Source organism: Centroberyx affinis, unplaced genomic scaffold, assembly GCF_046629955.1.
Source record: "Centroberyx affinis isolate AG114_WGS23_722 - 3 ecotype Tasmania unplaced genomic scaffold, CSIRO-AGI_Caff_v1 ptg002017l_1, whole genome shotgun sequence".
Taxonomy (NCBI): Eukaryota; Metazoa; Chordata; class Actinopteri; order Beryciformes; family Berycidae; genus Centroberyx; species Centroberyx affinis.
Window position 1 is genome coordinate 39,731 of NW_027280359.1, and position 14,520 is coordinate 54,250.

Genomic DNA, 14,520 nt, shown 5'->3' on the forward strand with positions numbered 1-14,520 from the left:
GTTCCATAATGGGGGGGGGCAGGTGAGATATTTTCATACTGGGGCGTGAAAACAAGTGAAGTGTTTGGGAGGGAGGAAGAGACAAAGGGGATTGTATGAGCTTTTTTTCTGTGTTGCACTTTATGGACATGGTATGTGATGTACAAATCAATCTGTCTCCAATTAAAGTCACTACACTTATTAAGGGATTGCTGTTTCATTTCCTGTTTAGCCAAATAAAGACATCTGATCATAAAGATAGGCATTCTTTAAAAAAAAAAAAGGAAGCCTTATTTAAAAATTGACATTGTTTCATAATGAAATAGGAAGTGAATCTATTTCTGTTCTGTCTATCAAGCTGTCTGATTCTCACGGAGTATATTTTACCAATAAGCATCACTGTTAATGAATAAGCATCATATTAAAATAATGGTGATACAATAAAAAGAAGAAGGTGTGCACAAGTGTTGCCTGTTCTGTAGGCCGACAACAACCTGAAGGAAGCAGCGAAATCAACAACGGTGTCAAGAACTGCTGCGTCATCTCACCAGCCTGCTGAGGAGAAGCCAAGACACCAATAAACCCTGCCACTGTGTCAAGCCCGCAGAAATAACCAAGATAACACCGGAACTAAGGCGGGTTTGCCTTCAAAATAAAAGCATAAAAATATTTTCGCTTTTGAAAAGGAAAAAAAGGAAGTTGGGCATCATGTGTGGCACTGAGAGCAGGCGACAGGTGTCTGCACTAAGGCTCCGAAGATGTAGCAGGGTTTGTGTCAGGTGTGTGGGTTCAAAAGTCTTCGACAAAAAGAAGCCAACAAGAAGCTCACACGCTAAACAGGAAGAAATCCGAAAGAGGTCAACGTATGAGGACCGACATTTATTTTTTCATAACGTGCAAAAGTGACAAAAACATGCGCAACATTAAACATTTCAGTCATAGACCATCATCAATTAAGATTTTTTCTTTCTTAAGGTAGGCTATGACAATGGCCTAGCCTATATGAGTCGTTCGCCTTGTAGTTTTTATCATTAGCTATAATGCAAAGATCAAGCAAGAAAAGCCAGAATTTTACTTGGAAGCCCTGTCTAAAATAAAAAATAAATAAAAAATACATCAGGGCAGCAACAATGTTCCCGTAAAGCTGTGTGTTTCATAATTGTCTTCTGATCTAATGACCTAACATTAACCAAATAATAATATGTCCAGAAATTTAGTGAATAAGCAGATTTGGAAGTTTTGGTGTACAGAACAAGAGAAAAAAAAATCACATCAAAGGACAATACTCAGGGAAATCAGCCTACAATATATATGGACTCACACAAAAATAGATACTACAAAGATTACATTGCCATGAGCACATTCGTCAATAAGGGTTTTATTTTGAAGGTTATGACCGGAAAATAAGTCAAGTTTTTTTTCTGGATGAACTGACGCTGTTTAGAAGTGTCAAACCCGCACGGAGTTGAAACAACACGGACGGAGCAGCGCGCGGCGCACAGAGGAAGAGGAGCGCGCGCTTCCAGCTGGGATTAAGATGAAGAAACTGTCAGACTGATAAAACACTGAATCATAAAGCAGGTGAGTGAAGCTGCTGCGCAACATTCAGGCCGGAGAAACGAAACTATGAGCCGTTTACAGCCTGCGAGAATGGATTATCACAACAGGCCTTCAAAAATGTTTGTAGTAAAATTTGTACAGTAGATGATTCTTCTTCCTGTGCGCTGTTGCCAACAGATATCTGCAGGTGAGCGATAAACAAAACTTCAAATGCATGTTCTCTGCCCGTTGACGTTTCTTTGTACTGCAATGTGTTTTTTTCCCCGTGTGTGTGGTGTTATTATTAGAGCGCGAGTCCCCAGCAAAATAAACTGCGTAGACTACATGCACCTCTTCACTGTAGGTGTGCGTGTGTGTGTGTGTGTGGGAGTGGGGGTTGTGGAGCAAGATAAGGCTAAATAAGATAAGATGAATTATATTTTATGGCCCAGGTGTAGTGTAATCACGTCCTGTAGCAACTATGATAAAGTAATAAATGTCAGGTAATGTAATAACTTGTCAAAATTTCATAAATGTCTCTCTAAATGACACAAAAACCTGTTAATGTAATACATTTCTTCACATTATTGCATGAATCTGCTATTATTATTACTTCATAAGAGGTGTAACATATCTGTAACTGATGATGTAATAACATTGACTAATAAAGTGTAACAACTGGAATTGTTATCTCTAGGGATGGGACGATATGCTTATCATGATACGGTTCAATAGGCCTACAACATGATAATAAGTAAAAGTTCAATGACAACAAAGTCTGACTGTGCAGAATTCTGTTTATTTCTGAGCCATAAATCTTTCTAGCGATGCCATTGGCTCGCTAGAATATAAACGACAATTAAAATTTTGGATCCATGGAGAGCTTGTGAACCTGTGATGGTCAAGTGTCTCATTTGTGATTACTACAGCAGAATAAAATGGAGCAAATATCACCATTCATTTTTCTGACCCACGATACGTACATTTTTGTATTGACATATAGAATTTTGATATATTATCCCATCACTAGCTAGTTCTTATGAGTTATTACATTATTATTCGATATTACCATCAGTTACAAATATGTTACACTCCATATGAAGTAATAAACACTGCTGGTTAATGCAATAATATGACGCTACCACGTCATCCAGTAATTAATCACATTAACAAGTTTTATTGCATTTTCAATAAAGGGACATTTTATGACATTTCGACAAATACATTTTGAGTTGCCACAAGGCCAAACAGAAATCACATTCAAATTTTTTCCCATTCTTTTTGTAACATATTCCTTTTCTTGTCCTGTGTAAGCAAGAGGTGTTCGTACAACTGTTTTCTTCTTCTCTGGTCTGTTTTTACTATTTACTATTTACTCCAGTGCTGTTAGCAACCTGAACCTGTCAACCAGTTTGTTGGGTCTGTTGCATTTTCTCAGCAACAACCTTCCCGACATTCACAGTGATTCTAGTCTATAGATCCTAACGTCCTCCTTCCTCATTCGTTCAGTGAGTAAGCAGATTCCACAGCCTCCGCTCTACATGTAGAAACACATACTACATTTTATAAACTAGTGGTTAAATAACTGTTGCAAATCTACAGTGTAGGATCTTTGTCTCTAGTGACATTAACCTGTTGTGTGACCTGTGGCAGGTCAGAAGGGCCTTGGGCATGTTCAGTGTAATGTTTTGTGCTAGTGGGTGGCAGGTTGGTTTTGGAGTCTATAGTTGAAAGGTTGCCAGTACTACAGAGTGAGGATGTATGTGTAAGTGTGTGTGTGTATGTGTGTGTGTGTGTGTAGCTATGTGCAACAACCTGCTCAAACGACTGACATTGGAAATGAGTTGGCATTAGCTAAAATGCTTTGAACAACCAGCACTACAGAGGGCTGTCAGGTGACATAACGTGCCTTCTGGCGGCCGTATTGGAGGTCTTCAGCTCTTGGTCAACAGTGGCTGTGAACATGTGATGCCGTTTCTTAACGTCTCAGAAATGAACAGATTTAGTTTATTCCTATGCTGCTTTTGACCATCACTGATAGTTTAGTGTTTACATGTCAGCTTGTTAGCTAGCTACCAGCTTGTTGTAAACACAATCTAATGTCTATCTAGTAGAAGCTAGTAGTTGCTAGTAACATTAACATCAGTGTGTTTGCTGGCTAGTTAGCTAGCTAACAGTTTGTTCAGGTTAACTGAGCTGACTCTTCTCAAGCTACAAATCAGAGTGTTTTGGAGTAGAGACTAGGGCTAAAGACAAGACAGTTTACTGTGTCACAGTAACCCACATTTGGAAACAAATATGCCTTATCTAGACCATTTCCTTTTCCTTTTAGCATAACTGAATGGATGTACCCTACATTCAGTCAGGTTTCAGAGCCAGCCACAGCACAGAAACTGCTCTCACCAAAATAGTCAATGATTTGAGACTTAGCACTACAGGGTCTCAGTTCTGGTTCTTTTGGACTTGAGTGCAGCATTTGACACCATCGACCACAATATTTTCATAGATTGTCTCGAGAACTGGGTTGGTCTCTCTGAATGTGTCCTAAACTGGTTCAGAATGTACATTACAGGGAGGACATTTTTCATCTGTCTTGGAGATCATGTATCAGAGAAACATGATCTAACTTCTGGTGTTGCACAAGGAAGCTGTCTTGGTCCCCTGCTTTTCTCACTATACATGCTTCCATTAGGTGATATTATCAGAGAACATAATGTCAATTTCCATAGCTATGCTGATGATACACAACTCTACATTTCTGTCGAGCCAAATCATGCAGATAAGCTCCCTCACTACTTGTCTATTGGCTATCAATGATTGGATGAACATAAATTTCTTAAAACTGAATGAAGATAAGACAGAAATACTTTTGGTCGGCCCCAAAGCCAAAAGGGAGAAGAACTCTCCACAAGACTTGGGAACCTGAATCCCTCGATCAAATCAGAAGTAACAAGCTTGGGTGTTATCTTAGATTGTCATCTAAGTTTTAATTCCCATATAAACAACCAGAACAGCATTCTTTCATCTTAGAAATATTGCCAAGGTGTGTCCCTTCCTAACCCAGAAAGATGCTGAAAAGCTAACTCGCGCATTTGTTACAAGTAGACTGGACTACTGCAACGCCCTTTTTACCGGCTTCCCTAAAAAGTCTATTGAGAGGCTTCAGCTTATCCAGAACTTTGCAGCTAGACTTTTAACAAAAACAAGGAAGCGAGAGCATAACACTCCGGTTTTAGCTACATTGCACTGGCTCCCAGTGTCCTTTAGAATTGATTTTAAAGTTCTTTTACTTGTATACAAAGCTCTTAATGACGTAGGACCGGCCTACATTACAGAATCCCTGCTGTTCTACATTCCATCAAGAGCCTCAGGTCTTCTACTGCTGGTTTGTTAGAAATACAAAACCCCACTCAAAAGAAGATTGGGGATGCAGCCTTTTTTAACTATATGCTCCTAAACTGTGGAACACCCTGCCAAAGAATATTAGAGAGGCGGGCTCTGTAAGCATTTTCAAACGACTGGTAAAAACTTCTTTTCTGCTAAAAATCTTTTCAGCTTAGCTTTTAAAAAGCCTTAATTTTAACTGTTTTTGTTCAGGATCCCAACAGAGCTGACACGGGCAAGTACGAATTTTCATTGGTCTTGTCCGGGTAATGCTATATGTGCGGGGGACAGAGTTTTACCCTGTATGATTCTCATCCATCTGTGGATGGTGAGGTTTTTGACCAAGAGGAGAATCTACGATTCTCATCTGCCTTAGGCAGTGAGATCTGATGTAAATATCAGATCAAGAGTAGAATCAGGAAGGACAGGGGAAAAGAAAATTTAAAAAAAAACATATGGGTTCACTCACAATGTGCATCTAAAAGTGGGAGTATTTGTTGTGTTCTTTTATCTTTCTATTTTACTTGATTTGATTCTTATAATGCAATGCATTTTGCTTGTTCTTTTACATTAATTTTATCTTTTTATCTGTCTTTTATCTGCCTTTTATTGATGTAAAGCACTTTGAGCTGCATGTTGTGTATGAAAGGTGCTTTACAAATAAAGGTTATTATTCACACATCTTTGTCTCTTTTTAGCCTAGTTGTTATCCATTTAGCCATTACTTGTGCACAGCCAATTCTCCTGGTGCCGGATGTTGTTACTAGGAGATTTATGATGCAGATGATGCATTTGTTACAAGTATGCAAATTACAAGTATGCAAATTCCCATGCAGATGCAAATTCCCTTTATCTCATTTCTAAGCAATGAGCTTCATTTCTCTTCTCTTCTCTTCTGTTCTCTTCTCTTCTCTCCTCTTCTGTTCTCTTCTCTTCTCTTCTCTTCTCTCCTCTCCTCTCCTCTTCTCTTCTTCTCAGGTATGGGTACAGTTCCCAGCAGTTGTGCTGGTGGCAGTGAGGGGGCGGGATTAAAACACAGTGGGAGTGACAGCCAGCCAATCATCGAGCAGGATGAGGGCAAGAGGCGGAGCTCCAGCAGGAGACACAACTCAGGAGAAACCCTGGACTGTCCGACCTGCCAGGGCACTGGACGTATACCCAGAGGTAACACACACACACACACACACACAAACACACATAGGCCTACTTGTATTACTATACTTGTGAGGATTCTCCATTGACTACGTTCATTCCCTGAATTCAATGCTTTTTGGACACATACTGGTTTTTATATGTGAACATGTGAAATTTCCCATTGACATTTTCACATGTGCAATAAATGACACATCTAATGGCAGGAGAAAATGTGAAAAAAAAAGTTCACATGTAGAAAAATACCGTTTACCATCTAGATGGTTTACCATACCATCTAGAAGTGGAATTTTTTACATCTGTAGTAAAAAATGTCACGTCACGTCAGAATACGACGTGACAAAAATGTTCACATGTGAAAACCAACACGTGTCCAGACAGCACATGTGCTTTGAATTCACATGTGGGTTTTCACATGTGACTTTTTTGTAAGAGCCTAACCTTAACCCTAAACCCAAGTCCTAACTCTATAATATCCCGTTAAAGAAGTGAGGACCAACCAAAATGACGTCACTTTGCTCAAATTTTACACACAAATGAACACAAACACACAGGTGAGGGTCCAGCCTTTTAGGACATGAAATCTGCTTCTGCGATACCATCTTTGATATAAAGTAGTAACAAGAATTCACAAGAATTTTAAGGTGTTATTATTGCAGTCAAGGTAAATCGAGGTCACTGGTGCGTTGCAGGTCAGGAGAGCAAGCTGGTGGCCGTCATCCCCTGTAACGACCAGAGGCTGAGGCCGCGACACACGTAAGAGAGAGCAGCCATACATCACACTCTGTTACACAGATCTATGGATGTAATTTGTCGGGTCAATGGAAGATTGACCTCCTGAATTAGCAAATTCACCACCATTCAGTATCATCTTTTAAATCACTCCTTAAAATGACTTTTATACACCTGTTTTTCCAGGGTTTTTTTTGTTGTTTTTTGCCCACTTTTTAAAGAGGAACTAAACCCCAAACCAAAATCTGTGTAAAGCCTGATATCTAATGGTAAAGAAAAGCATACTACTGAAGTGGCCATCTGCTATTGGCTGATCTTTAGTGCCAGGTGATGATGTCACCACCTGTTGTACTCTGTACTCTGTGACATCACCTGGCACCAAAGATTGTGCTCATAGTTACTCTTTAATGTTGTGTTTGTTCTTATGTTTTTATTTACATTTACTGTATGTAATCCACTTTTCTTCTGAAGGTGTATCCCATTCTTACCTCCTTTTATATATTTTACGATTCCCTTTTTTATGCCTTTTTGTGAAGCACTTTGCTCTGATTTAAGATAAGTTCCTCTGACGCTGCTCTTAGGTAAGTGCTTTATAGATAAAAATAATGGTTCTCCCTCACTCTTTCCTCTCATATCTATAGCTAAGAAGAAGAGTGCCTGTCTTCATTTGTGCAATCAAAGGGGATTTTTGGCTTTACTCTATGGCCAAAAAGACAAATGACAGAGAATGATATATAGAAGTTTAATTTAACTAACATTGGCTGATGATACTTCTGAACCTTTTGGTCTCCGTTTCCTCCTTTCACAGGAAGTTGTACGTGGCGGTGTCTGTCGCCGTGTGCTTATTGGTCAGCTCCCTGGTGTTGTTCTTCCTGTTTCCGCGTTCTGTCATCCTGTCGCCGGTGGCAGTCAATTCTGTCTTCGTTTACTTCACTCCAGACGCCGTCAAAATGGATATTACAGTGAGTGGAGAGGGAGGGAGGGCCTTTCCGGACTGTACTCTGTTTTGGTACAAAAGCTCCCTAACCATAAATGAGCCAGTTTACTTGTTCTTTTGTCAACATGTGAGCTAATTACATGTCAGTTACAAGCCACTGTAGGTCAAAGAGACAGGAGTGGTGGGAGGAGACAAGTTCTACTGATGTTGTTGCAATGCTTACTGGTTGCCAATAGAGGTTCTTGAAGGTATAAATACATTTAACCAGTCACAACTCTGGTTTCCTTGCAGAACGTCCTGAACATCACCAATCACAACTTTCTGGGGGTGCAGGCCTACAACCTGACAGTCCAGGCCCTGAACTTTGAGATGGTGGTGGGAACTGTTCTCATCCCCAACGTCACCGCCGTCAAACCGCTCTCCACCGAGATGGTGAGTCTTCCTAATGGAGTAGAGGGAGGATGAGGGAAGAGACACTATTGTCACAGTCAGAGCAACTGAACTTATTCACACGGCCGCCATTTTGAACACTCTGGGTGGGAAACTCTACCTTTTGCCTACCAAGATGCACATCATACAAACATTTATCATTTCACAGATTCCCCACTGAAAAACATTCCACACTGGCATGAATGGATCTCAAGAATCTTATATAGGTTCACATTTTAATATATTTGGCCGATTATCGCTAGCTATCAGAGTCTAGCCTAGGTAGCTAACTAGTATCTTACTAGCTATATAATAATAATAATAACTTTGTTTGTGTAGCACTTTTCTAAAAACAATGTTTACAAAGTGCTTCACATACAATAAAAGCCAAAGAGATAGCGATGTAAAACTACCACAATTAAATAAATAATAGTGTTGAATAATAAAAATAAATAAAAAATAATTAAAAAATAGGAATAAAAGGTAATACAAGAGATAAACAGATACAACTAGAAAACAAACAGAGATACAACAAAAAACAGATGGAACTTTACATAAAAGTGTGCCAAACCACAAGAAAGTAATGCAATTACAAAATAAACAATAAAATAGAGATACAAGTACAGCTATAAGCTAGCCAACTAACTCACTTCCCTGCTAACTTCAAGCAGTCCTTCTTCTTCCCAAGATTGCTAGCTAATTTGATAACTGTTGGGTCTATCTTCAGTCCTCTCTCGTGTTGAAGTAACGCTAGAATATGCCAATCTCACCACCTTGTTTCCCACCTTGAGTGTTCAAAATGGCCGCTGTGTGAATAAGGTCAATACAGCTACTTATCCAATAGTTAATTATTTAGGTGAATAACAGCCTGTGGGTTTCCTGAGATGTTTGAAACCTTGAGTCAGGAACAGGAATGACTTGGCTCTGCCTGACCCTTCTCTCCCCACAGTACTCCTTTGTGATCCCCATCAAGCTGACAGACAGCGAACTGAAGTGAGTTGCCAACGTTGCTCATTTGCCTGATAGGAAAATTCCCTCAGGCTCTCACTAAAGGTTTCATTCATAGTCTGTTTAACTGTGTAGACTCTAACTAACGTTGTTGTACCTGCAGTGCATGTCAAAGAGGAGTGTGTGTAGAGCAGGTTGTTGTGGCGTTGGCTTGGCTGATGTGGGGAAAGAATCTATTGCTGAACCACGTAACTGCAATTTTTGTGTTTTGCTTTTTTTATTATTTTAATTCAAAGCTTGCATGGTCATTTATGTGTCGAGTGAGGATTCCCCTTGCCTCTGCGATTATAAAGGAGTTGGATGGTCTATCTAAACATGGTGAAAGTATCAAAACGCACGGTCGCCAACTAAATCCACACAATCCATATTAGAAAAGCGAGCCTCTAAACGAGCCGTTTGGACTTCCGTCACTTTGTGACGTCACAAAGGTTCGCTCATTATCATTTCTGTAACAAATAATAGACTAACAAAGTGTTTTTTTTCAAAGCGGTTGAGCGGTTGTCATTGTTTATTAACCGGAGAGTTTTCCCTACCTGTAGCTGCCGGGCTGCGGTGTCTCACGTTTCACTCTTGAAACAGTTAGCCAATCGGAACAGAGGGTCGTTAATATTAATGAGCCTTAAAGGCACAGCGACAGAAACAGCCTGTTCCTGGTAAGGCTCAGAGAGATGCTGGAAAATGAACATGTAAAAATGGATTGAGAGTGTTTTTGGTACATGACACCACACACACAGCTTTGAATGGACCTGAATAGACACAAAATAAAACACTGGAAAGTGTAGAACAACCTGTTAAAACATAATTTTGATATCATGTGAAAGTAATGTCACAGTTGTGTTTTATGTAACAGCTCTCGCACATTTGGGCCTGATCGACGTTCTCAGTTAGTTTCAGTGGCCTGAAGAAGGAGAAGTGCGTTTTGAAAAGATATTTATTCGTTTAACCGTTGATTTAAACAGGAATACGCTGAAACCAATTTAATTTCCAGGTGTTTCCTGAGAACACAGAAAATACAGTTAAGACATAAAAGATGAATGTAAACCTACCTGAGCAAAGAACAAAAACACAAACAGTTATGCTGAGGATTTCCATGCAGATGAGTTACTGTTACTGTCTGTAAACAGTTCACAAGGAGCTGCATGTATAAGACGGTCAGCATGACGCCCGTTTAAAGTGTTTAGCATGTGCAGCCAATGACTGAAACTTACTTAGTTAAAGATGAAGTGGGGCATGCAGAAAGTCATGAATCGAATCATACTCAGAGAAGAGACTACAAAAAAACATCATCTAGATTATTTCTATTTCTATTTCTTTAAAAGATTCTATCCATAATTTTTTACCGGCTTCTTTAAGGGAACAGCAAAGGAAAGTTGATCAGAATGTCTTAGTGGGTATACAGAATTATAGGTTTCTAACTGTTTTAAATAACGTGGATAATTGAAATAAACACATCAAAATATAAATAAGAGCCAATGAAAGTACCTGTCTGGAATGTGGAGAAAGCCAGTTCAGTTCCTTGTACATGTCGCAGTGACGGGTTTGGAAAGGACATCTTAATACAAATCTACAAAGGCTTTTATAAACAACATTCAGAGATGAGCGATGGCTTTTAGTTGGATTTTGATAAACAATATATGGGCCTCATGCAGGAAACGATATACGAACAAATTTTCTCTTATTTTTGTTCGTATCCACGATTTGTTCTTATTTTGTTAGTACCCATTGATTTCTGGGATTCACCAATGTTTTCTTATTTTTGCTCTTCTCTTAGGTAAGAGAAAATTTTATGAGTGGTTGAGAGCACTCTGACCAAGATAAGAAAAAAACATCTCGTTTTCACAGTCCACAAACTGTTTGTCCAACGCAAGGAAACATAAGTTTTACATTTGAGGAACATAAAAAAAATGAATATCATATAATCAAATTTAGATTATTATATGTTTTAGAGTAATTATAATGATTGGATTATCAAATTTGTGGGCTAAAGAAATACTATTGGTCCACTGATCCCAATTAAGACTATGAAAACCCTTGGATGATATTGCGTGCGTTCAGCTTCTGAATGGCTTACATGCTGCTCTTAGATGGTTTGGCCATCCAGGCCTTACCCAGAGAACACGTTTTTAGAGATCGCACAGATCTATTTGATTAAATGCTGCTCAGATGGTGTGAGGAGTGATTTGGAGGAGTGTTAATAATAATAATAATAATAATAACTTTATTTATATAGCGCTTTTCAAAACACAGTTACAAAGTGCTTTACAATAAAAACAGACACATTTAAAATGCAAAGAGAATAACACAAACTAAAAGCCATGAAAACTAATCACATTATAAAAACACAAATAGAGTAAAATGAACTAAATTGCCATAAAATATAATGAAATCACCGAAAAGCAATTTTAAACAAGTGGGTTTTTAACAGTGATGTAAAAGACGATACAGAGTTTGCAGCCCTGATCTCCTCAGGAAGGTGTTGTCTTGTTGTTGGGCTGTTGGTGGTTTTGAGTTGCTGTAAACTGACAGAACTTGTTGGGCTAGTTAACCCGGTGTTAGCATTGTCTTCCCTGGATTAATTCCTCTCACTGTTGGTATAAAAAACTCCTGAACGGTGCTGTTGTCTCTTGCTTCCTACTAAATTAACTGTTCAGATTCACCTGCATTTCGTAAACTGCAACTAATCTGTCTGTCTGCTAAACCAGGGCTAGACTTATGAACAAATCACTCATGGACTTGTGTTTTTCACTGCTGTTTTCCCCTGCAGTAACTTCTGTAAGTCGACTGCCATCCCGATCCACACTCTGTTTCTGCACCTGCAGTAAGTATGATCCAACGTTCAACAGGCAGTCAGCAGGTTTGGGGCTTTCTTAATCCAACTAGTTTGTGTTTATTTGCCTGAAAGCCTTTGTTTTTACCTTTGCCTTCTTTTTACAAATTGTCTTATAGAAATGTCGTGAGTCCTCTGCAGCTGAAATCAGCCTAATCAAATGTTTGACTGTGTTCCAGTTATGTAAAAATAATCCTTCTGTTTTCCGTTTCCGTGACCTTTTGTAGCTGCGAGTTCATGAGAGAGTTTAAGGAAATGTTGTTGTTGTTGTTTCCTCTGCCAGCGGCTCCCAGGGCCTGCTGCTGTGGTTTAGAGCAGTGATTCTCAACCTTTTCCATATCAAGGACCCCTAAGTTAGTACACATTAGGGCCCCGGACCCCCATTTGTCTCTCGGACCCAAATCTGAGAATATTTTTATTGTTAGATATGATTTTGTCCAGAAGTCTATGACTATCTGTGTTGTAGGCAACGATAACAGTGAAACTATGATAGTCATTCTTCTACATTCTGTGACTGTGTTAACTTCTTGTAAATGATATAGTGGTGAAGTTTAACAATTCATCAATTTGCTGGGGACCCCCTGGAACCCCCTCAAGGACCCCTGGTGGTCCCCGGACCCCACGTTGAGAACCACTGGTTTAGAGTCTTTAAAGGCATCAGCAAGACCAAAGATGATGTCACTCTTAATTTCACTCTTGGTGTTGTTTCATTAACAACGATTTTAACCACTCTCTCCACTGTTGTCTGCCCATTCATAATGTAAACTGTGAATGTAAACAAATCGAACCACAAAAAATGTTATCAAATGGGGGTTCATGGGGTTTAATGCAGATCTGTTTGGGATTCTTGACACAGAAAATGTGTTGGGAACTTTTTTACAATTTACAATTTACAATTTTTTCCGGTAGTTCCCTACACTCTCTGACTAGTTTTTACTGAATAACTGTGTCTGTAATGATTTCCTTTCCTTTTTCACTCTTTATTTATTTTTTTTCACTTTTTTACCTGACAGTATGTGGCAGCTAAACGTGGGTTTTACTTCTGCTTTGAGGCTGTAAAATGTATTTTTTTTTCTGTTATAATGTTTCTAAACCCCAGAATAAAACACACCTGTATTTTGGGTTAGGGCGGGCCAAAGAAAGTTCCCAAAAAAACACATTTTCTTTCTACAAGTGAAACTCTTGAGGGCAACATATGAATATCCCCAAGGTGTAGATTTAGCCAAATACATTTCTGATCGTCTCTTAAAAGAAAGGAGGGATCATTATAATGAGGGTGGAGGATAGAAGAATAGTCGTTTATCTGCTGGTTGACTCCTGACCCAGTTTCCTCTCACATGACTCTCTGAAAGGATCACACACACACACACACGCACACACACACACACACACACACACACACACATTTTTCTGCCTTTATTTGATTAGCGTCTTACAGGAGAACATTGGTACTTGCTGCTTGCTGCTTACTGTGAGTAGAGATGCAGCTCTGGTTTGAAAACTGCTGCACATTACAAGATTTATGAAGTTTACTTCTGCTTATTTGATTAGCGGAAAGAAAGAGAGACTTTTTTTTCTCTGTACATGTTGTTCTAAGTCAGAACAATAACTGAGAGTTGGGTTTTTTTCCCTGTACACACACACACTAGTACGAAAGTAAACCCCTTAATTTTATCCCTGAAATGTCCTTAACTTCTCCATTACATAAACATGAATTATCCATTAAAAATAACATTTAGCTTTAAAAAAGTAAGGTTAGCATCATGGGTTTATAAGGGATTTATTCATCGGTTGATTCACAGAGACTCTAGTAATTAAGGGATTTTTTTCGTGCCTCCTGTGCAGGTTTACAGGGTTATTAAGTGGAAATTAATGGAAAAGTCCCCGTCTCCCTGAATTTTTCATTGTTCATGGTGTTTAAGGAGGTTTCGATGGGGTCTCCTCCATTAATTACTCTCTTAATTCATTTTAAGGGGATTTTGCATGAAGTAAGGGGTGAATTCATGTAAATTAATGAAAATGTATGGTTATTTTAAGGGATTACTGGTTCGTAGAGCACATACACACACACATAAACTTAGATTGTGAGTCTTAAATTACTTGTTAAACCAAAACAACACCACAGACAAAAACATGCTACCTTAAGCTCTATAATGCTCATGTTTCTGACTGATTATTGATTATGGATGATGTAATAGCGTGTCTCGGTGTAATTTTGTATTTTGTGGTCCTCTTCCTTCAGAATGGCCATGACAGTTTACTACCTGGCCCACTATGAGCAGCTCTCCCTCGACACCTACGAGTTCATCGACTGCGGGACGAACACCACCGTTCCCCACAGCGTCCACCCCTACTCTCCCTGACGGACAGATAGACGGACGGATAGACGGGCGGATAGATGGACAGATGGATGAAGGAAGAGATAAATAGATGCAGTGGACGATTTGTTCATATCTGCCAGGCAGAACAGCGGGGTGTGCAATGTGTGTTCAGTGAACTTACTCCCTAAAACCTTTGATTAATAACAGATATG

The 14,520-nt window shown here is 39.2% G+C and overlaps 1 protein-coding gene across 2 annotated transcripts; it reads left to right on the top strand.

Moving 5' to 3' along the window:
- Window positions 1-1,439: 1,439 nt before the first annotated feature.
- On the top strand, window positions 1,440-14,355 carry LOC139653995 (transmembrane protein 106B-like). Of its 2 annotated transcripts, none has more exons than XM_071531015.1 (8): window positions 1,440-1,560; window positions 5,881-6,066; window positions 6,747-6,810; window positions 7,595-7,748; window positions 8,015-8,155; window positions 9,102-9,145; window positions 11,925-11,978; window positions 14,230-14,355. In XM_071531015.1, exons 2-8 carry the CDS (start codon window positions 5,883-5,885, stop codon window positions 14,348-14,350), a joined length of 762 nt encoding a protein of 253 aa, XP_071387116.1. In that variant the 5' UTR covers window positions 1,440-1,560; window positions 5,881-5,882; the 3' UTR covers window positions 14,351-14,355. The 2 variants fall into 2 exon arrangements, with proteins under 2 accessions (XP_071387116.1, XP_071387115.1); XM_071531014.1 differs by lacking the exon at window positions 1,440-1,560 and adding an exon at window positions 1,633-1,726.
- The last annotated feature ends 165 nt before the right edge of the window (window positions 14,356-14,520 follow it).

What these genes read in the sequence shown, in the direction of transcription:
- LOC139653995 (XM_071531014.1), top strand. Translation starts at nt 1,684, where the DNA reads ATGATTCTTCTTCCTGTGCGCTGTTGCCAACAGATATCTGCAG. An exon ending in AGGCTGAGGCCGCGACACAC is followed by an intron (nt 6,811 to 7,594) that starts GTAAGAGAGAGC and finishes CTCCTTTCACAG; the next exon opens with GAAGTTGTACGTGGCGGTGT. An exon ending in AACCGCTCTCCACCGAGATG is followed by an intron (nt 8,156 to 9,101) that starts GTGAGTCTTCCT and finishes CTCTCCCCACAG; the next exon opens with TACTCCTTTGTGATCCCCAT.